At 42.8% G+C, this 22,914-nt stretch overlaps 1 protein-coding gene across 1 annotated transcript in view; it reads right to left on the bottom strand.

Moving 5' to 3' along the window:
* GALNT12 (polypeptide N-acetylgalactosaminyltransferase 12) overlaps positions 1-22,914 on the bottom strand; it is a 55,075-nt gene that overhangs the window by 20,771 nt on the left and 11,390 nt on the right. The window contains exon 2 of the mRNA XM_003407569.2: positions 1,982-2,151. Within this exon, the coding sequence (XP_003407617.1) occupies positions 1,982-2,151 (170 nt within the window). The remainder of the gene's footprint in view (positions 1-1,981; positions 2,152-22,914) is intronic.

Raw genomic sequence — 22,914 nt, forward strand, 5'->3', positions numbered from 1 at the left:
CCAGAGAACCCCTACACTAGTCTGGGCCACTTACACCAAATTTGTGATGAGAGAGAGAAATCAGTTTTTCTCTTGTTTAAACTTGTTATTTTGAGTCTCTGTGATGGCAGACAAACACATACACCTAAACCAGTCGTTGCTGAGTTTGATCCTGACTCATGGCGACCTCATGTACGTCAGAGGACAACTGTGCTCCATATGGTTTCCAATGACTGATTTTTCAGAAGCAAATCACCAGGCCTTTCCTCTGAGGTGCTTCCAGTTGACTCAAACCTCTGACCTCCCGGTTAGCAGCTGGGCGTGTTAACCATTTGCACCATTCAGGGACTCCACACACCCACTAGTGCACATACATGCTGGGCTTTGCAGCCAGACAGGGCAGGCAGTGCTGAGACAGCAGATGCCCAGTAAGCAGGAGTTGCTACCCTTCTGGGTGGCCCAGGGGTAGTAATTTGGTTTGAAACAAGCTCTAGCAACTAAGCCCCCAGCTCAGCCTGTGGTTACAGTCTAGACATTTCCTCTCGGGTAACCGTAGCTGCCCCCTAGAACCAGTCACCCAATATTTACTGGCTCATTTCCTACAACCCCATCGCCACTGCTAACGCCAGCCCAAGCCAAGTACATGGGCACCACAGTGGCCCCTTACACCTCTCCCTGCTTCTATCCTTGCCCAGCACCTCCCCCACCACCCCACTTCCCCCCCCACCCCCCCAAAAAAACAGGTCATTTTCCACACAGCAGGCAGAGCGACTACTGAAACTGGCCCAGACCGTCCTACTGGGCTCCTAATCATGTCCCCTGATGCATCCTACCAGGTTCGTATTTAAGCCTAAACCCCTAGTATGGCCTCCAAGGCCCTACTTGACCTGCCCCTGCCCACCCTGCAACCTCATCTCCTACATCATCGCCCTACTGGCGGTGCTCTGCCTTGGAGAATACCACGCTTGGTCCACCTCCTGGCTTCTGCACCTGCTGCCCCCTGGCCTGGGATGCTCTCCCCAAGGTCTTCATTTGGCTGCCTCCTTCTTGACAGTCTAGCTTTAGTTTAAATTCACCTGGTCAGAGGGGCCTTTCCAACCTTCACTGACTAGCACAGGCCCTGTCCCCAGGCTCCACTCTCTTTCTTTCCTGCTCCCACTTTTCTTTTACAGCACTTTCTACTTGTTGAAATACAACACAAGATAACACAGCACCACCATTCACCTGGAGACCCAGGCCAGAAGGCCAGAGTATTCCTCATGCTTCCCTCTCCCTCACACCCCTCAGCCAGCCAGTCTCCAGGCCCTGTGGAGCCCACCTCTCCTGCCCCTCTCTGCCACCATCTGACTCCAAGCCCACCTCACACCTGGGCCACCTCAACAGGCCCCTGGCCTCTCCACCAAACGATCCTGCACACCACTCTCCACACTTCAGCCAAGGAGGGTCCTTCTAAAGGGGAAAACTGCCCTCCTGTTTAAAACTCCTCCTTGGCTCTCTCTGCCCTTAGAATAGAGTCCAAACTCCTCATGCTAGCCCCATTTTTTGACTCCCCAGAGGCAGCTGACACTCCATCCTTCTTGAACTACCTGCAGATCCAAACAACCCATGCACCTTTGCACTTCAAGCCTTTCCACACTGGGTACCCTCCACCTGAGATGCCCTCCCTGCAACCTTTCCCACCTAGCAAACTCCCCAACCTTGGAGACTAAGGCCAACCATCACCTCCTCTGTGAAGTCTTCCTGACCACCAGGTGGAGCCAGTTCCTCTCCTCTGTTTCCTGCAGCATGAGTGGTAGAGCCCTCAGTCATCACATCTGCGTCCCCCACCAGGCTCTGAGCTCCCCAAGAGCAGGGGCTGGTCTGCTTATCCTCAGTGCTGGGCACAGGGGACACAGGGAGCCTGTCTTCACCAGGCGTCTTCTATTCCTCCTGGGTCACCCTCCACCTCCCAGTCACCGCCACAGAGGGAGAAGCTCCTCCAGTAGTCCATGTTGGGCCTTACCTCTATCACTGTAATCATCGACAAGGATGACTTCCTCCAGAAGCATGTCTGATGATGTCTCGAGGACACTGTAAACTGTCCGAAGGAGAGTTGACCAGGCTTCATTATAAAAAGCTATGATCACGGACGTTCTTGGCAAATTCTCATAATCGTACTTCTTCTCCATGCACCTGTAAATACGACACAACTTCAGAAATTAAGAACCTACTGTTGACCTTGTGTACCGGGCCCAGGCTGGCACTGGGGTGGAGTGAGGAAGGGGACAGGGGCCGTGGTCTCGAGGCCGCCCCTAGGGAACTGGAAATAACCTGCCAGAGAATCATCCTGAGCCCTGCATGTCCCACCTGGAGACTCTGAGAAATGTTCGAACCATGCACCCAAGAAGCTTTTACCGTGGGATATTGTTTTTCAGCTTCAAACCCAGTTTTCAGACTTAGGCACCATACAAACTGAGCAGAATCAGGAGGGAGAGAGATGTCAAGTCCATCTCTCCAATAGCTCTTCTATCTGTGCATCCTTTCCAACCCCACTGTCAGGCCTTTGCTCAGACTGTTCCCTTGTCCTGGATGCCCTTTTCTTCTCTTCTCTAGTTGGCCAACTCCCTGGCTTCTTTTAAGAAGAACTCAACCCAATTCTCCTCTGGTAAAGCTTCCCGGATGCCTGAGTCAGGCAGGTGCTTGCTCCTTAGAGCCCCTCTAGCACCTTGTCCACGCCACACCTCTCTTCCAGCATGTGTCACTCCAGCACCCTGGTTACTTCACGTACCGCTGCGTCTCTACCTTCTCTCCAGCATCCAGCAGTGTCTACCCTTAACAGAGGTGGTGTGCTGAGTGAATGAACTAGAATCAAGGTTAGAATGTATGAGCATTCTCAGGAGGACATGGACTAACTCCCCAATATCAATGCCCCCGCTGCTCCATTCTGTGGCAGTCACAGGGTAGAGTGGGCTGACCCTGCCCAGCTCCGGGGTGGGCCTGGTTGGCGGTGATAGGAGCCACTCCACTTAGTAGAGTCTTCTGTCACTTTGCACTGAAAGTTCCTTGGTTGACACAGAAGCCTATCCTTAGAGGGACCAATGTCAAACTCAGTGTCATGGGACTTGACTGAGGGGTGTGCCTAGAAACCATCAACAGGTCTCAATTCTGTAAGTGGCTGACAGCAAGATGGCGGGGGGGACAGGAACCCAAGAGGGATACCATGGAGACACCAGAAGGATCAGGGTTTGAATGCTGCACTGGCCAAAGGCTGGACCAAGGGACCAGCTAGAAATGTGAGAAGGGGACAAAGGGCTGAAGATCAACCAAGGCTACCTGGACAGGTAAGGCAAGGTAAGAAGACAGGATTGGAGATGCAGAAACTTAGCAGGATGAGGGGTGAACACGACAATTGACTGCTGACTGTGCCCCAGGGCCCCTGACTCATCAGTCACCAAATGCCTTCGGTTCTTGTTATTCATGGCGGTTATGTTCTATAAAGTCTCCCTAAACACTGAATTAGCAAATGCAGAGCTTACTGAAATCCTAAATCTGAACCCTAAAATATAGGGTTAGATTCCCGTGAGCCTCTGGTCACAACATTTTCATCAATCAATCAATACATACCCTTGTTTTACATGTATTTCTGCTTAAAGACACTTATATAACATATATTGTTGATTTTCTGATATTGAACTCATGGCCAATAGCACTATAACTCATCTCTGAACGAACCGATCTAACATGTATTTTCTCCATAAGGTATGTCACCGCCTTTTTACACTTAGGAACACTAGATATTTTAAACATCAAAATCACCAACAAAAAGCATTAAAAATGAGAAAAACATAACTAGACCATGAAAAGGACACTTGCTTACGCTATGAGAGCTGAAACAAGAAGGCAGAGTGTCACCAAGTTCGACCTTAGTTGGGAACAAGTGTATCAGGCAACTCACATCTTTCACCACTCTGCACATCTCTGTGAATGACTGCAAAGCACTGCGAGTACTGATTTTGGGGTTACAAATAAATGTCAGCAAATTCACAAATACAGAATCCATGAGTGATGAGGATCAAACGTGTTTCCTGATCATCTGCTATGTGCCACACAGGCAGGTCCTTACTCCCATGGAGCTTACATCCTGGGGAAGGGGAAGAGGGAGGAAGAGTGGAGAGAACAGTCAAGAAAACAAACAAATCAACAATAATTTCAGAAAGCAATAGGGGCTATGAAGAAAGTAAAGTAGGGTGATGAAATAGTGAGCAACTCTGGAGGGGAGTGGGAAGGGGGAAGGTGAGCAACCTTACAGCAGGTGATCAGGGAGGGCCTCTGTGAGGAGGTGGCATTTAGGGAATGATGAAGGACCCTGCCCCCATGAAAAGCCAGGGAAGAGCCTGTTGCATGCACAACCTTATTTCTTTGGATTTTTAAAAATTTTTACCATGAAAAATTTCAAACATATAAAAAGTAGAGAGATTACTATAAGGGTACACTCCCTTCACCCATCTTCAACAATTCTCAACATATGGTTAATCTTGATTCATTTATGTCCTCACCCGCTCCTTGATCCCAGATTATTTTTAGCAAACCCAGCATATCGTACCATCCATAAATGTGGTTCTGGCCGTGTGGCCTGCCTTTTGTTTCTGCTGCTCTTCTAAGCTCAGCCTCTCCACCCTTTCCAGTGACTTTCTGAGCTACTCAACATCCTTCTCCTAAGTTCCTGTTTCTGTTGCCTGCACCCGAGAATCCTGACCAATGTGCCTCCCAACTGTCTCCCAGCATCTACTATCCAGCAACCAGAGGGGAACTTACAATGTAGGTGTGACCATGGCACTCTCTTATTTAAACCCCTTCTATGGCTTCCCATTTCACATGAGATGAAACCCAAACTTCCAGTCATGGCTTATAAGGACATAGCCCCTGCCCATATTTCCGATCTCATCTGGTGTGGTGGTTTTAAAATATATCCAGAAATTCTTTCACAGCCTTGCCTTCAAAAGATGGAGCTTAATTCTCCTCCCCTTGAATGTGAGTTTGACTTAATGACTCATTCCTAACAAAGAGAACGCAACACGAGTGACAAGTATGTGACTTCTGAGACTAGATCATAAGACACAGAAGTTTCCTTTTTATTCTCTCCATGGGTTGATTGCTCTGCAGAAAGCCTGCTGCCGTGTTGTGGGAATACTCAAGCAGCCTTATAGAGAAGTCCATGTGGTGAGGAAGTGAGGCCTCCTGCCCATGGCCAGCACAAACTACTAAACATGTGAACGAGCGATTTTGGAAAGAGATCCTCCAACCCCAATCAAGCCTTCAGATGACAAAAGTCATCATTTTGACTGTGATCTCAGGACAGAACTCCAAGCCAGATCAATCCAGCTAAGCCACTCATAAATTCCTGACCCAAGAAATGGTATGAAATAATAAATGTTTACTGTTGTTGTAAGCCACTAAATTTGTGGTAATACACACTCTGAAATAAATCCTAAGATAAATGAGACAGACCCAAATTGAGAGACCTTTTACAAAATAGTGGGCTTGTACTCTTCAAAATTTCAATTTCAGGGAAGACAATGAAAGACTGTCCCAGGCTGAGGAACTGTTCCAGACTCAAGAAGACCAAAGAGACACGAAACTGCACGCAGATCAAGAAGAAAAGAGGTGCTCTAAAGGACATTATTGAGACAGTCAGGGAAATCCCAATACTAGACCAGGAAGAAAAAAGTTGCTATAAAGAATATTTTGGGAATAGTCAGAGAAATTCAATATTGTGTGAATTTCCTGAATTCGATAACTGCACCATGGTATCATGAGAGAATATCTTTGTTCTGAGAAAACAAATGCTGAAGAAACAGGTAAAGGGCCGTGATCTCTGTATCTTACTTTCTGATGTTTATAGTATTATAGTATACGTACAGAAAGAGTAAATAAATATACAAATATACATATAAAAAAACATTGCCATCCAGTCGATTCTGACTCACAGAAACCCTCTAGGACAGAGTAGGACGGCTCCGTAGGGACCTTTCGGTTAGCAGCCAAGAACTTAACCACTGCACCACCAGCGCTCCAAAACCCGTTGCTGTTGAGTCGATCTCAACTCATACAGACCCTTTGGGACAAAGCAGAACTGCCTTACATGGTTTCCAAAGAGCGGCTGGTGGATTTGAACTGCCAACCTTTTGATTAGCAGCCGAGCTCTCAACCACTACGCCACCAGGGCTCCACATGTACATACGGGAAGAGTAAATACAGGAAGGGTAAATAAAGTAAAAGGGGCAAAATAATAATGGACAGAACAAGGTGAAGGATATACAGGAGTTTATTGTGTTATTCTTGCAAATCTCCTGCAGGCTTGAATTTTTCCAATAAAAGAGTTTAATAAAAAAAAGAGAAAAAGTTAAATGTTGCAAAGGGTTTACCCCAAACATTAAGTTGCTTTGGTGTATAGATATTTATCTCAACCTTGGCAGACCTTAGCAAATTCCTCTATTTCATCTTTCTCACTTTAACCAAAAAAAAAAAAAAGTCCTATGTATACATACATACACATATATAAAATAGCAAAGGTAAAAACACATATTCAGGTGTATAAAAATACTAATAAGTGTCTGGATTTCTTAAGACTCTGAGTACTAGACAGGAAAGGAAAAAAGCTATGTAAGGCTGAGTCATAGCCCACTAAGAGCTTCAGAAAGAATTAACTGTTTATAATACATGAAAAAAAAATGTTTTTCTGTGAAACCTAAAAATAAAGACATTTCTAAAGGACAGTTTAGTTTTCAAAATTAAAGTAACCAGAGTGAGATACTCATTCTTAATGATTCAAACCTTTCAGTGAGTCCCAACATGGTTTGAACTTTTCATAATGAGAATAAAGCAGCCAAGCTTTGCTTGACCAGATGGAGTTTCGAATCCTATGTCAGCCCCTCCTCAGGTTTTTGTGCTTGTTTATGTATATTCACTGCTCTGTGAAAACCAAAGGGCTAAGACCACTGTTCTAGAATATCTAAGTGGGCTCTCTATTCTAAATCACAAGAAAGGCATGTACCAATTTGTCAGCAGGTACCCAGAGCTTTAAAATGTGTATCTGTTCTTGGATCTCATATCCATATACCTAAAAATTTCTTAAGAAGACTTGTGGTGCAATGTTTAGGCACTTGGCTGCTAAACAAAAGGTTGGCGGTTCGAACCCACCCAGCAGCTCTGCAGGAGAAAGGCCTGACAATCTGCTCCTGTAAAGATTACAGTCTAGAGCAACTAAGGTGTCTATCTATGGATGAACGGATAAATCAATTATGGAATATTACATATCAATAAAGAACAATGATGAACCTGTGAAACATTTCATAACATGGAAGAATCTGGAAGGCATTATGCTGAGTGAAATTAGTCAGTTGCAAAAGGACAAATATTGTATAAGACCACTATTACAAGAACTTAAGAAATAGTTTAAACAGAGAAGAAAATATTCTTTGGTGGTTACAACGGGGGAGGGAGGTAGGGAGGGAGAGGGATATTCACTAATTAGATAGTAGATAAGAACTATTTTAGGTGAAGGGAAAGACTACACACAATACAGGGGAGGTCAACACAACTGGACTAAACCAAAAGCAAAGAAGTTTCTGGAATAAACTGAACACTTGAAGTCCAGCCTAGCAGGGGCAGGGGTCTGGGGACCATGGTTTCAGGGGACATTTAAGTCAACTGGCATAATAAAATCTATTAACAAAACATTCTGCAACCCACTTTGGAAAGTGGCATCTGGCTCTTAAACACTAGCAAGTGGCCATCTAAGATGGATCAATTGGTCTCAACCCACCTGGACCAAAGGAGAATGAAGAACACCAAAGACACAAGGTTATTATGAGACTGAGAGGCAGAAAGGGCCACATAAACCAGAGACATTAGCCTGAGACCAGAAGCACTAGATGGTGCCCAGCTATAACTGATGACTGCCCTGACAGGGAACACAACAGAGAACCCCTCAGGGAGCAGGAGACCAGTGGGATGCAGGCCTCAAATTCTCGTAAAAAGACCAGACTTAATGGTCTGACTCAAACTAGAAGGACCCCAGAGGTCATGGTCCCCAGACCTTCTGTTAGCCCAAGACAGGAATCATTCCCAAAGCCATCTCTTCAGACAGGGATTGGACTGGACTATAGAATAGACAACAATATTGGTGATGAATTAGCTTTTTGGATCAAGTAGACACATGAGGCTATGTTGGCATCTCCTGTCTGAAGGGGAGATGAGAGGGTAGAGGGGGTCAGAAGCTGGCTGAATGGACATGAAAAGAGAGTGGAGGGAAGGAGTGTGCCGTCTCATTAGCGAGAGAGCAATTAGGAGTATATATAAATTTTTGTATGAGAGTCCAACTTGATTTGTAAACTTTCACTTAAAGCACAATAAAAATTAAAAAGATTACAGCCTAGAAAAATCTATTGGACAATTCTACTCTGGCACATGGGGTCACTATGAGTCAAAAATCAGCTTGACAGCACCTAACAACAACAAAGAATTTCTTAATCAGAGATACCCCAAGAAGGCTAGTTGTAAAAAAAAAATTCTTTATAGTATTATTTATAATGGCAAAAAGCTGGAAACAAGATCAATGTCCAAGAAGAAAAAAATGGTCAAATAAATTACTCAATGGCACATCACAACAAGGCTGCATGAAGAAATACAAGGGTAAGTCAAAAAGTATTGCTACTGGAGGCGGAGCCAACATGGAGTTATAGACAGAAGCACCATGACATCCCTCTGCAGCAAAGACCCTTAAAACAGATACAAATGTCAATCCTGGAACCCTAAGTACCAAATGAAGGAATAAAGAATACGATTAAGTACTGAACAGAATAAGAAACCGACAAAAAAAAAGAAAAAGAGGAGAGCCATGGAGTGGAGGTCCCCTACCAGCCATACCAAGATGGCCAGATTTGCCATCGTGGGCTACAGCCACCAAAGAACTCAGACAGGGAATAGAGGAAGGCAACATCACGGAGCTCCTAGCAGGAGACAGAGCACTTAGTAACCAGGGATACGCAGTTTCCCACCCCACATTCTTCCCTCTACACAGCCTCTGCCACTTGCCAATGGGCCATGGTTGCTTGGCTGGAGAGATACCAGCTTCCTACCACTCGGATTCGCCACATTGAGGCTTGGCCACCAAGGACTGTGGACAGGGAATACAATAAGGCAACTTTGTGGTGCACCCAACAGGAGACAGAGCACCCAGTAACCAGGGATACATGCATTCCCATACCCCATCCTTCTCTCTACATGGTTTCCACTGCTTTGCCCAGAGGCTATGGTTGCTTGGCCAGAGAGACATTAACTCACTACAGCCGGGGTTCACCCTGCCCCTACTGGCTGGCGCCTTCAGTGCCATTTTTTTTGTTGTTGTTGTTGGCTTATATTTTGGTTTGTTTTCTGGTATTCTTTTTTTGGCTTTTAATTTGTTGCTTCCCTCTCTTGTCCTTCCTTCCATCCCTATCTCCCACTCAGCTAGCCCCATGTAACGTCCCCTCCCTTTTCTTGATGGGCTCCGATTTTTTGATTTGTTTGCTTTGTGTGTGTGTGTGTGTGTGTGTGTGTGTGTTTCTTTTTGGCCTTTTTTTGTTGCTTCTCTCTTTCCCTTCCTTCCTTTCCTTTCTCCTGCCCAGTTAGGCCTGTGCGCCAACCCCTCCCGTTCTTGACGGGCTGTGATTTTTTTTGGTTTGTTTTGTTCTTTTATTTTTTTTCTGGTTTGTTTTTGGTACTTTTGTGGGGGGTGTTGCTACTCTCTCTCCCTTCCTTCCCTCCCTTTCTCCCGCCCAGCTAGCCCCATGTGCTATCCCCTCCCCTTCTTGATGGGCTGTGATTTTTTTGGTTTGTTTGCTTTGTACTTTTTTTTTCCCTTTTTCTTTCCTTCTTTCTTCCTGTTTCTTCTTTCTCCTTTCCTTCCTCTTTTTTCTCCTGCCCATTCAGCACTGTACACTATCCCTGTCCTTTCTGGAGGGGCCATGCAGAACAGTTTGGTTGGAGAGTAACTGTAGGCAGTCTCCCTGGTCTCTGCTGCCAAGACTGACTCCCTCAGTGCCATCTTATTTATTGTTCGTTTGTTTTTCTTTTGTTATTGGTTCTTTTCTCTCTCTCTCCCTTCCTTCCTTTTCTTTCTCCCATCCATCCAGCCCCTTGCACTGCCCCCAACTTCTAGGTGGGCTGTGCTGTACTGTTTAACTGCAGAGCCTCTGGCAAACAGCCTCCCCAGGTCTCTGTTGTGCCCACAGGCTAACTTCCTCGGCGTCATATTTTTTATTTTTCTTTATCTTCCCCCTTCTCCTTTTCCTTCTCCGTATCACCTAGGCCCTGTACTGCCTCCACCCCTTACTGGCGGGCCATGCTTTGTCACCCAGTGAAAGAGAAATCAGCTCGCCTCCTCCACAACTCCGCCCTGCCCCCAACGGCTGGTGCCCCACCACCATATATTTTTGGTGTTGCTTTTATTTTTTTTATTACCTTTTATTCGTTTGATTGTTGGTTTCTTCTCTTTCCCCCTTCTCTTTTCTCTTGTCCACTTAGCCCCATGTGCCACCCACACTGCTTCTCAACAGGCCAAGCCACAATGCTCAGCTACAGAGCCACCAGGACACAGCCTCGCCAGGTCTGCCCTGTCCCCACCTGCAAAATCATACCCGCCTCCATTTTATTCGTCTTTTTTCTTTTTCTTTTTACTTCTTTTTTCACCTTTTTTGTCTTTGTTTCTCTCTCTTCTTTCACCCACCCACTTAGCTCTGCATATCACATCCTCTCCTTTCCCTTCTGCCTATCTGTACTATGTGCCAAGTGCCACACTCCCAAGTGGTACCAATGCAGTCCCCTGGACCCCGCCCTGCACTGCACTCCAACCCCACCCCATCGCCCCCAGTTCATGCTGCAAACTACCCAACCCCACCACTCCACCCCTGCTAGACCTGCCCTGCTGTACAATAGCTGAGTGACTGGGCCTGCCCACCTGGACAAGTATCGGGCCCACAGGTGAGCAAGAAACAAAACACACCCAGCCCGCCTGCCCAGGCATCACCAAATAAAACAAAAAAGGACAAAACAATCAAATCTACAATCAATAAACGAAGAAAATAATTTCTGAATATCCCGAAGACAGAAGAAAATATCGAAACATATTTAAAAGTGACCAAAATACCAGATGACCTTCTGCTAGAAGAAAAGGTACTGGAACTACCTGATAGGGAATTCAGAACTCTAATATTCAGGGTTCTCCAACAGATGAAGGAAAATCAGATAAAAATAAGAGAAAAAATAGATAAAATCATTGAAAAGATAAAAAATGGAAGGAATCAGGAAAATAACACAGGAACAAAAATGTCAAAATAAATACACAACCAGAAATCGTACAAAAATAGCAATCAGAAACCCAAAAGACAAACAAGATTTCAGAAACTGACAGTGCAATAAAAGGTTTTAGGAACAAATTTGAAACAATGCAAGACAGGATGAGTGAAATCGAAGACAAATCCTTGGATACCACTTTGAGGAAAAATCAGAGAAAAGAATGAAGAAAAATGAAGAAACCCAGACAACAATGTGGAATACAATCAAAAGCAAAAATTTGCATGTGATTGGAGTTCCAGAGCAGGGAGAGAATATGGAAAACACAGACAGGATTACTGAAGATTTGCTGAGAGAAATCTTTCCTAATATCCTGAATGACAAAAAGCTGACTATCCAAGAAGCTCAACAAACCCCGTACAGGCTAGACCCCCCGCCCCCAAAAAATCACCAAGACATCATAATCACACTCGCTAAAACCAAAGATAAAGAAAGAATCCTGAGAGCAGTTCACGAAAAACACAAAGTCACATACACAGGGGAAACAATAAGACTAAGCTATGATTACTTGACAGAAATCGTGAAGGCAAGAAGGCAAGGGGATGACATATATAAAATTCTGAAAGAAAAGACCTGCCAACAAAGAATAATATACCCTGCAAAACCTTGTTCAAATATGATGTCAAAATTAGGACATTCCCAGATAAACAGAAATTAAGGGGATACGCAAAAAACAGACCAAACTTACAAGAATTACCAGAGGCAGTCCTTTGGTTAGAAAACCAACAATATCAGACAACAACTTGAATCTAGCATGTAAGACAGCATCAGCCAGATACCAGCCTAGATAATGAACTCTCAAGGATAAAGCAAAATAAATATTTACAAAAGGAAATCGGTGAAGTCAGTCTGTAAAAGACAAGAAGAACAGAACACTAAAAAAGGAAATAAACAGTATAGGTATAGAGCTTCCAAATGGAGAGGAAGTCAAGGTGTTATCAAGCAATAAAAGACTGGTTTAAACTTAGGAAGAAAAGGGTAAATTTCAAGGTGACCACAAAGCAAGTTAGCAAACCTCGTCAAAATAAAGAAGAAAAACATAAAGTCTCAGTAAACACAAAATCTACAAAAACAAAAGAAATGAAAAAGAAAAAATACAAACAAAAGGAATTCAGCACAGAAGAGTAAGAGGAACAAAGAAAATGTCAGAACTACAAAAAACTACTACAAAATGACAGCAATAAACTCACACTCATCAACAATCACACTGAACTTAAATGGCTTAAATGTACCCATAAAGAGACAGATGGTCACAGAACGGATTAAAAAAAAAGTACCCATCAATATGCTGTCTACGAGAGACACACCTTAGAAACAAAGACATAAATTCATTAAAAATCAGAGGATGGCGGCGGAGCCAAGATGGTGGAATATACACATGCTTCCAGCAAGCCCTCTTTACAATAAAGACCTGAAAAACAAGGGAAACGAGTATATTTATGACAAGCTAGGAGCCCTGAGCATCAAAGGCAAGCTTAGAAAACGAAGAGAGGGGCAGGGAGAGGAAGAGACGGTTCAGAAGCGGAGAGGAGTTACCAGACCTGAATCGCAGGGAGCCCTCTAGCACCATTTCTGGAGCGGCAGTGGCGGGCTGGTACTAGCGTTTGGCAGCAATTTCCTCAGGGAGAAGCAGCCAACCACACAGCCTACTCACACCTCTGGAACCTGAGAAGAACGGCACTCTCGGAAAAGCTAAGTACTTGCGTATATTTTACTGTGACCCCCAACCCCAAGCCGGCTTCAGCGGCTGAATTCCCTGGGCCTGAGATAGGCACTGTTGAGCACCTTGAGCCATCCTCCCAGCCTTGGAGAAGGAAAAAATTTGCATTTGGGGGAAAAGATAATTTGCCAGCTATACTAATGGGGAGCTCAGGACAGAAGCGGCTCCTGCCCAGGCATAAACGCTCTGTGGCCTTTGAGTACCTTTCCCCTCTGCATGGACCTGTGTAGGCCTATTTCAGGAAAGCAGGCCCTTGTTGGCAGACTGCAACCGTTTCAGCTGTGCAGTGGAGAGGTGGGTGTTTAATGGTTGACATTGCTTTGCCTATTAAACAGGGTCCTCACCTACCCACATCAGGGGCCTAAGGGCTGGTAGCTCCACTCAGATCACCCAGCCACCCACGAAAGGGGTCCAAGGATAACTGGTACCTCCCAGTCTTTACAACCAAAAACACTGAGTGCCCATGGTCCGTCTGTAGAACCCACCCACCTGTGTGTTCTAGGGAACAGGGACATGCTTTCTTCAGGGACACTCAGGGGTCGGTTCTCAACCCCCTGCTTTGTTTAGAGCATGATCCCCTGCTGCACCCAGATACTGACACGTACACCAATCACCCCTGCCCCTCTAAGACTGTAGGACAGAGCCTGTACCACATACTTGCTGATGAGCTACCTGAACACCTGAGCTGAATTCATACAAGAAAAGTGAATGGACGCCTAGACTGATAGACCTGATAACAGCTCTAGCTGTCTGGGGACAGGACGTCAGAGTTCCAAAGGCAAAAATAATCAAGCTAGCCCACTCAAGCAACCCATGTGGGAATATCAAGATGAAACAAAGCAAGAAGCTGTGACACAGTAAGCAAACATAAACTAATACAATAACTTACATGGCTAGGAGACAACAGTCAATACCAAGTCACATAAAGAAACAGACCATGATCACCTCAACAAGCTCTCAAAACAAAGAATCCAGGGATCTTCTAGATGAAAGCGCATTCTTGGAATTACCAGAGGCAGAATACAAAAGTTTTATATACAGAACCCTTCAAGACATCAGGAAGGAAATCAGGCAATATGCAGAACAAGCCAAGGAACACACAGATAAAGCAACTGAAAAAATTTGAAAGATTATTCAGGAACATAATGAAAAATTTAATAAGCTGGAAAAATCCATAGACAGACAGCAATCAGAAATTCAGAAGATTAACAATAAAATTACAGAAGTAGACAACTCAACAGGAAGTCAGAGGAGCAGAATTAAGCAGTAGAAGCCAGAATTTCTGAACTTGAAGATAAATCACTTGGCACTAATATATTTGAAGAAAAATCAGAAAAAAGAATTAAAAAAATGAAGAAATCTTAAGAATCATGTGGGACTCTATCAAGAGAAATAACCTATGAGTGATTGGAGTACCAGAACAGGAAGGGAGAACAGAAAATACAGAGAGAATTGTTGAAGATTTGTTCGCAGAAAAATTCCCTAATATTGTGAAAAATGAGACGATATCTATCCAAGATGCTCATCGAACTCTACATAAGGTAGATGTTAAAAGAAAGTCACCAAGACATATTACAATCAAAGTTGCCAAAACCAAAGATAAAGAGAGAATTTTAAGAGCAGCAAGGGGTAAACGAAAAGTCACCTACAAAGGAGAGCCAATAAGAATAAGCTTGAACTACTCAGCAGAAACCGTGCAGGCAAGACTTATTTAAGAAACTGAAGGAAAAAAATTGCCAGCCAAGAATCATATATCCAGCAAAACTGTCTCTTAAATATGAAGGCGAAATTAGGACATTTCCAGATAAACAGAAGTTTAAGGAATTCATAGAAACCAATCCAAAACTACAAGAAAAACTAAAGGGAGTTCCTCGGTTAGAAAATCAATAATATCAGGTATCAACCAAAGACTTGAACACTGGGCACAGCAATCAGAAGTCAATCCAGACAAGGAAATCCAAAAAAAAGAAAGCTCAAAACAGGGTAACAGTGATGTTATTACATAAAAGAAAACAACATTAAAACAATAAAGAGGGACTAAGAAATATAAGCATAGATCTTCCATATGGAGGGGAAGATAAACAATATGAAGAAATAAAAGTTAGATTTAAATTTAGAAAAATAGGGGTAAATAATAAGGTAACCACAAAGGAGACAAACTATCCTACTCCTCAAAATAAGATACAAGAAAAAAATAGAGACTCAGCAGAAACAAAACCAACAACAATGAATATGAGGAAAGGACAATATATAAAGATAATTTACTCAGCACATAAAATTAAGCGGGAAAAAGAAACCGTCAACAACACACAACAAAAGACATCAAAATGACTGCACTAAATTCATACCTATCCATAATTACGCTGAACGTAAATGAACTAAATACACAATAAAGGGACAAAGAGTGGCAGAATGGATTAAAAAACACGATCCGTCTATACACTGCCTAGAAGAGACACACCTTAGACTTAGAGACACAAGCTAAAACCCAAAGGATGGAAAAAATACATCAAGCAAACAACAATCCAAAAAGAGCAGGAATGGCAATATTAATTTCTGACAAAATAGACTTTAAAGTTAAATCCACCACAAAGGATAAGGAAGGACACCATATATGATTAAAGGGACAACGTACCAGGAGGATATAACCATATTAAATATTTATGCACCCAATGACAGGGCTGCAAGATCAGCATTGAAAAGTGAGATAGACACCTCCACAATTATAGAAAGAGACTTCAGCACACCACTTTGGGTGAAGGGCAGGACATCCAGAAAGAAGCTCAGTAAAGACACGGAACATCTAAATGCCACAATCAACTAACTCTACCTCATAGACATATACAGAACACTCCACCCAACAGCAACCAAGTATACTTTATTTTCTAGTGCACATGGAACATTCTCTAGAAGAGACCACATATTAGGTCATAAAGCAAGCCTTAACAGAATCCAAAACATCGGAATATTACAAAGCATCTTCTCTGATCATAAGGCCATAAGTAGAAATCAGTAACAGAAAAAGCAGGGAAAAGAAATCAAACACTTGGAAACTGAAAAATACCCTGCTCAAAAAAGACTGGGTTATAAAAGACATTAAGGATGGAATAAAGAAATTCACAGAATCCAATGAGAATGAAAACATTTCCTATCAGAACCTTTGGGACACAGTGAAAGCAGTGCTCAGAGGTCAATTTACATCAATAAATGCACACATTCAAAAAGAAGAAAGGGTCAAAACCAAAGAATTATCCCTACAACTTGAACAAATAGAAAGAGAGCAACAAAAGAAACACTCAGGCACCAGAAGAAAGCAAATAATAAAAATCCGAGCAAAATTAAATGAAATAGAAAAGAGAACAACAATTGAACGAATTAACAAGACCCAAAGCTGGTTCTTTGAAAAAATTAACAAAACTGATAAACCATTGGCCAAACTGACAAAATAAAAACAGGAGAGGAAGCAAATAACCCAAATAAGAAATGAGATGGGTGATACTACAACAGACCCAAGTGAAATTAAAAAGAATCATATCAGATTACTATGAAAAATTGTACTCTAACAAATTTGAAAACCTAGAAGAAATGGATGAATTTCTAGAAACACAATGCCTACACATCATCAAAAATCACATTTTCAAAGATTATTCAATGACAAATGAAAATGATCACACTATAATGTTAAAAGAGCAGGGTACAGATCTTGTCATCTAGTGCTGCTATAACGGAAACATTGCAAGTGGACGACTTTAACAAAGAGAAATTTATTCCCTTATAGTCTAGTAAGCTACAAGTCCAAATTGAGGGCGTCAGCTCCAGGGGAAGACTTTCTCTCTCTGTCGGCTCTGGAGGAAGGTCCTTGTGATGCATCAGTCTTCCCTTGGTCTGGGCGCATCTCAGCGCAGGAACCTCAGGTCCAAAGGACATGCTCTGTTCCTGGTGTTGCTTTTTTGGTGGTCTGAGGTCTCTCTGCTTGTAGATCTCATCCATGTAACTGGCACTAGGCCATCTCATTAACATCATAGTGATAGGATTTACATACAGCACATAGGGAAATCACATCAGATGACAAAATCATGCAATACTGAGAATCGTGACCTAGCCAAATTAACTGACACTTTTGGGAGACACAATTCAATCCATGACAGATCTACAAACAGCATTACCCCGATTCTATAAACAACAACATGTGTGTGCACGAAATTACATATAGACAATAAACAATGGAAGGAATATGCCAAAAATGCTAACAATGGTTATCTCTGAAAAGTGAGATTATCAATGATTTTTTTTTTTTTGTTGTTGTTGTTAGGTGTCGAGTCAGTTCTGACTTATAGCAACCCTATGCACAACAGAACGAAACACTGCCCGGTCCTGCACCATCCTCACAATCCTTGTTATGCTTGAGCTCATTGTTGCAGCCACCTCGTTGAGGGTCTTCCTCTTTTCTGCTGACCCTGTACTCTGCCAAGTATGATGTTCTCCAGGGACTGATCCCTCCTGACAACATGTTCAAAGTATGTAAGACGCAGTCTTGCCATACTTGCCTCTAAGGAGCATTCTGGCTGCACTTCTTCTAAGACAGATTTGTTCTTTCTTTTGGCAGCCCACGGTATATTCAATATTCTTCGCCAACACCACAATTCACAACTCTTCTTCGGTCTTCCTTATTCATTGTCCAGCTTCCACATGCATATGATGCTACTGAAAATACCATGGCTTGGGTCAGGCGCACCTTAGTCTTCAGGGTGACATCTTTGCTCTTTAACACTTTAAAGAGGTCCTTTGCAGCAGATTTACCCAATGCAATGCGTCTTTTGATTTCTTGACTGCTGCTTCCATGGCTGTTGATTGTGGGTCCCAGTAAAATGAAATCCTTGACAACTTCAATCTTTTCTCCGTTTATCATGATGTTGCTCATTGGTCCAGTTGTGAGGATTTTTGTTTTCTTTATGTTGAGGTGCAATCCATACTGAAGGCTGTGGTCTTTGATCTTCATCAGTAAGTGCTTCAAGTCCTCTTCACTTTCAGAAAGGAAGGTTGTGTCATCTGCATAACGCAGGTTGGTAATGAGTCTTCCTCCAATCCTGATGCTCCGTTCTTCTTCATATAGTCCAGCTTCTCGGATTATTTGCTCAGCATACAGATTGAATAGGTATGGTGAAAAAATACAACCCTGATGCACACCTTTCCTGACTTTAAACCAGTCAGTATCCCCTTGTTCTGTCCGAACAACTGCCTCTTGATCTATGTAAAGGTTCCTCTTGAGCACAATTAAGTGTTCTGGAATTTCCATTCTTCACAATATTTTCCATAGCTTGTTCTGATCCACACAGTCGAATGCATCTGCATAGTCAATAAAACACAGGTAAACAGCTTTCTGGTATTCTCTGCTTTCAGCCAGGATCTATCTGACATCAGCAATGATATCCCTGGTTCCACATCCTCTTCTGAAACCGGCCTGAATTTCTGGCAGTTCCCTGTCGATATACTGCTGCAGCCGTTTTTGAATGATCTTCAGCAAAATTTTGCTTGCATGTGATGTTAATGATACTGTTCTATAATTTCCACATTCGGTTGGATCGCCTTTCTTGGGAATAGGCATAAATATGGATCTCTTCCAGCCGGTTGGCCAGGAAGCTGTCTTCCATATCTCTTAACACAGACGAGTCAGCACCGCCAGCGACGCATCCGTTAGTTGAAACATCTCAATTGATATTCCATCAATTCCTGGAGCCTTGTTTTTCGCCAATGCCTTCAGAGCAGCTTGGACTTCTTCCTTCAGTACCATCGGTTCCTGATCATATGCTGCGTCTTGAAGTGGTTGAATATCAACTAATTCTTTTTGGTATAATGACTCTGTGTATTCTTCCCATCTTCTTTTGACGCTTCCTGCGTCATTAATATTCTCCCCATGGAATCCTTCACTATTGCAACTCCAGGCTTGAGTTTTTTCTTCAGTTCTTTCAGCTTGAGAAATGCTGAGCGTGTTCTTCCCTTTTGGTTTTCCATCTCCAGCTCTTTGCACATGTCATTGTAATACTTTACTTTGTCTTCTTGAGATGCCCTTTGAAATTTTCTGTTCAGTTCTTTTACTTCATCAATTCTTCCTTTTGCTTTGGCTGCTCAACGCTCAAGAGCAAGTTTCAGAGTCTCCTCTGACATTCATTTTGGTCTTTTCTCTCGTTCTTGATGTCATTCCACAACTTGTCTGGTCTTCTGTCACTAGTGTTCAATGCGTCAAATCCGTTCTTCAGGTGGTCTCAAGGTCATATTTTAGCTCTCGTGGACTTGCTCTGATTTTCTTCAGTTTCAGCTTGAACTTGCATATGAGCAAGTGATGGTCTGTTCTACAGCCGGCCCCTGGCCTTGTTCTGACTGATGATATTGAGCTTTTCCATCGTCTCTTTCCACAGATGTAGTCAATTTGATTTCTGTGTGTTCCATCTGGCGAGGTCCATGTGCACAGTCACCACTTATGTTGGTGAAAGAAGGTATCTGCAATGAAGAAGTCATTGGTCTTGCAAAATTCTATCATTCCATCTCCAGCATTGTTTCTATCACCAAGGCCATATTTTCTAACTACTAATCCTTCTTCTTTGTTTCTAACTTTTGCATTCCAATTGCCAGTAATTATCAATGCATCTTGATTGCATGTTCGATCAATTTCAGACTGCAGAAGCTGATAAAAATCTTCTATTTCTACATCTTTGGCCCTAGTGGTTGGTGCGTGAATTTGAATACTAGTCGTATTAACTGGTCTTCCTTGTAGGCACATGGATATTATCCTATCACTGACAGCATTGTACTTCAGGATAGATCTTGAAATGTTCTTTTTGATGATGAATGCAACACCGTACCTCTTCGAGTTGTCATTCCCAGCATAGTGGACTACATGATTGTCCAATTCAAAATGGCCAATACCAGTCCATTTCAGCTCACTAACACCTAGGATATCGATGTTTATGCGTTCCATTTCATTTTTGACGATTCCAATTTTCCTAGATTCTTACCTCGTACATTCCAGGTTCCGATTATTAATGGATGTTTGCAGCTGTTTCTTCTCATTTTCAGTCGTGCCACATCAGCAAATGAAGGTCCCGAAAGCTTTACTCCATCCACCTCATTAAGGTCTACTCTACTTTGAGGAGGCAGCTCTGCCCCAGTCATCTTTTGAGTGCCTTCCAACCTGGGGGGCTCATCTTCCAGCACTATATCAGACAATGTTCCGCTGCTATTCATAAGGTTTTCACTGGCCAACACTTTTCAGAAGTAGACTGCCGGGTTCTTCTTCCTAGTCTATCTCAGTTTGGAAGCTCAGCTGAAACCTGTCCTCCATGGGTGACCCTGCTGGTATCTCAATACTGGTGGCATAGCTTCCAGCATCACAGCAACATGCAAGCCCCCACAGTACGGCAAACTGACAGACATGCGGGGGGGGTTTTATTTACATCATTGTATTTTTCTGCATTCTAAACTTGTTCTACGATGAACATACATAATGTTTATAATCACAAAGTATTTTTATATAGCTGGATCATTTTTCTTTAGCTCCCCATAACAAATGCCTTCATTGAGCAATAATTTAATATTCTTCCCTCTCCTTTTTCTTGACCTGGTATGTTTCTGCTTCTTTCATTAAAACCTCCCCTAAACGTGTTCTCCTTTAAGCTCAATATATCCTTCTGGAATGCTTCTGTGCAAAATTTCTCTAAGTTTGTTTCTAGGAAAAACTTTCTCTTTTTCCTAACAAAAAAAAGCTGTGCTTTGATTAGACAGGAACAGCTACGCATTGTAGGGTTCCACTTTTGCCTTGAGGACAAAAGGAAGCTCAGAGCCAAGTTTAATTCCAAATCATAGTATCATTTCCTTAAATTCCTGGTATGTTCCGTGTGCTCTGTGAGAGCAGGGGCTAAGTCCTATTTGTACTTTCAGGATGTCCTGTATTGTACCTGGCAATAACAGTCACATTTATTGATTGCATATGTCATGGATTGAATTGTATCCCCCCAAAATATCTGTCAACTTTGCTAGGTCATGATTCCCAGTATTGTATGATTGTCTACCATTTTATCATCTGATGTGATTTCCCTATATGTGTAAACCCTACCACTATGATGTAATAATGTGGATTAGCAGCAGTTATATTGATGAGATCTAAAAGATTAGTGTTTAACCCAATCTCTTTTGAGATATAAAAGGGAGAAGCGAGCAGAGACAGGGGGCCTTATACCACCAAGAAAGCAGTGCTGGGAGCAAAGCACGTCTTTTGGACTCGAGGTTCCTGTGCTGAGATGCTCCCAGACCAAGGGAAGGCTAATGCATCACAAGGACCTTCCTCCAGAGCCGACAGAGAGAGAAAGCCTTCCTCTGAAGCTGATGCCTTGAATTTGGACTTGTAGCTTACTAGACTGCGAGAGAATAAATTTCTCTTTGTTAAAGTCGTCCACTTGCAATGTTTCCGTTATAGCAGCACTAGATGACTAAGACAGCATACTACATGTGAGGCACTATGCAAGCATTTCACATATTACCCCATTTAGCCCTTATAACAACCATATCGGGTAGGACCTAGGAGAAGCCCCACAGGTATAATATATGTGGATGGAATGAATGGATGCAGTGAATATCCTCTGGTCTTCTTTCATCTTTTTATTAGGGTTATCACACAAATATCTTTAAAAAAAAAAATGGGCCAGGGAGATTATAATGTACATTTGGGAGTTATGACTGTTCAAAATCCTTTCCCCTTTCTTTATATCACTGTACCTTCTTTTCTCTTTCAGGATCCATGCCTCCCTGACTCTCAGCCTATGTGGTTTGTATAGGTTCGGACACATAGTAACACACACACACACACACACACACACACCATCACTACCACCACACCCTCTGGAAGGTCACATGCCCCAAGTCTGGCAAATCAACATTCTCCTGATGACATCATTTCAGTCCCAGGATCCAGGGCCAGGAACAACCTGAACCCAGTTCAAATCCTAGATTTTAATATGATAGATGTCAACATAATTTCTTTTTATGTTTAAGTCAGTTTGTGTTGTTTTTGGTCACTTGTAACCAAAAGAGTCCTAGCACATAAAATACGTGCTTTTAAAAAGTGTCTTAGGCTGGGTTCTCTAGAGAAGCAATACCAGTGAAGAGTATATATGTGTGTGTGTATATATATATATATATATATATATATATATATATATATACAGACACACATACAGAGAGAGAGAAATTTATGCCATGGAATTGGCTCACACAGTTGTAGAGGCTAGCAAGCCCCAAGTCCACGGGTCATGCATTAGGTTAGAGGTTTCTCCTAACTCACGTAGCTGCAGGGGCTGACGACCTGAAGATTAGTAGGTCAGAAGGTAGGCTGCTGGCTCACAGGCTGAGAAGGCCAACGAATCCCAAGACTGGCAGGTAAGACGGCGGGCTGCTGGCTCAGACTGCAGAAGCTGATGAATCTCAAGATCAGCAGGCAATACAATAGGCAGCTGGCTCAAGTTCCAAGAACTGGAGGTCAGATGTTGACAAGCCAGATGCAGGATCCAGAGCAAGTAAGTGAGGTTTGCCAGAATGTCCATATATACATTGGATGCAGGCCACACTCCCGAAGAAGTTTGCCTTACTACTGATTGGCTGATCACATCAGATCACATCATGGAGGATGACTACATCATTACATAACTGCCAAATTATATCATTATATAACTGCCAAACCACTGAGAATCATGGCCCCACCAAGATGACACACAACCTTAACCATCACAAAAGTGAATACAGGACTTCCATTTTTGACAATATGGAAGACTAAAATGTCTAGAGAAATCCTC

This window comes from Loxodonta africana, chromosome 9 (genome assembly GCF_030014295.1).
Source record: "Loxodonta africana isolate mLoxAfr1 chromosome 9, mLoxAfr1.hap2, whole genome shotgun sequence".
In the NCBI taxonomy this organism is placed as follows: domain Eukaryota; kingdom Metazoa; phylum Chordata; class Mammalia; order Proboscidea; family Elephantidae; genus Loxodonta; species Loxodonta africana.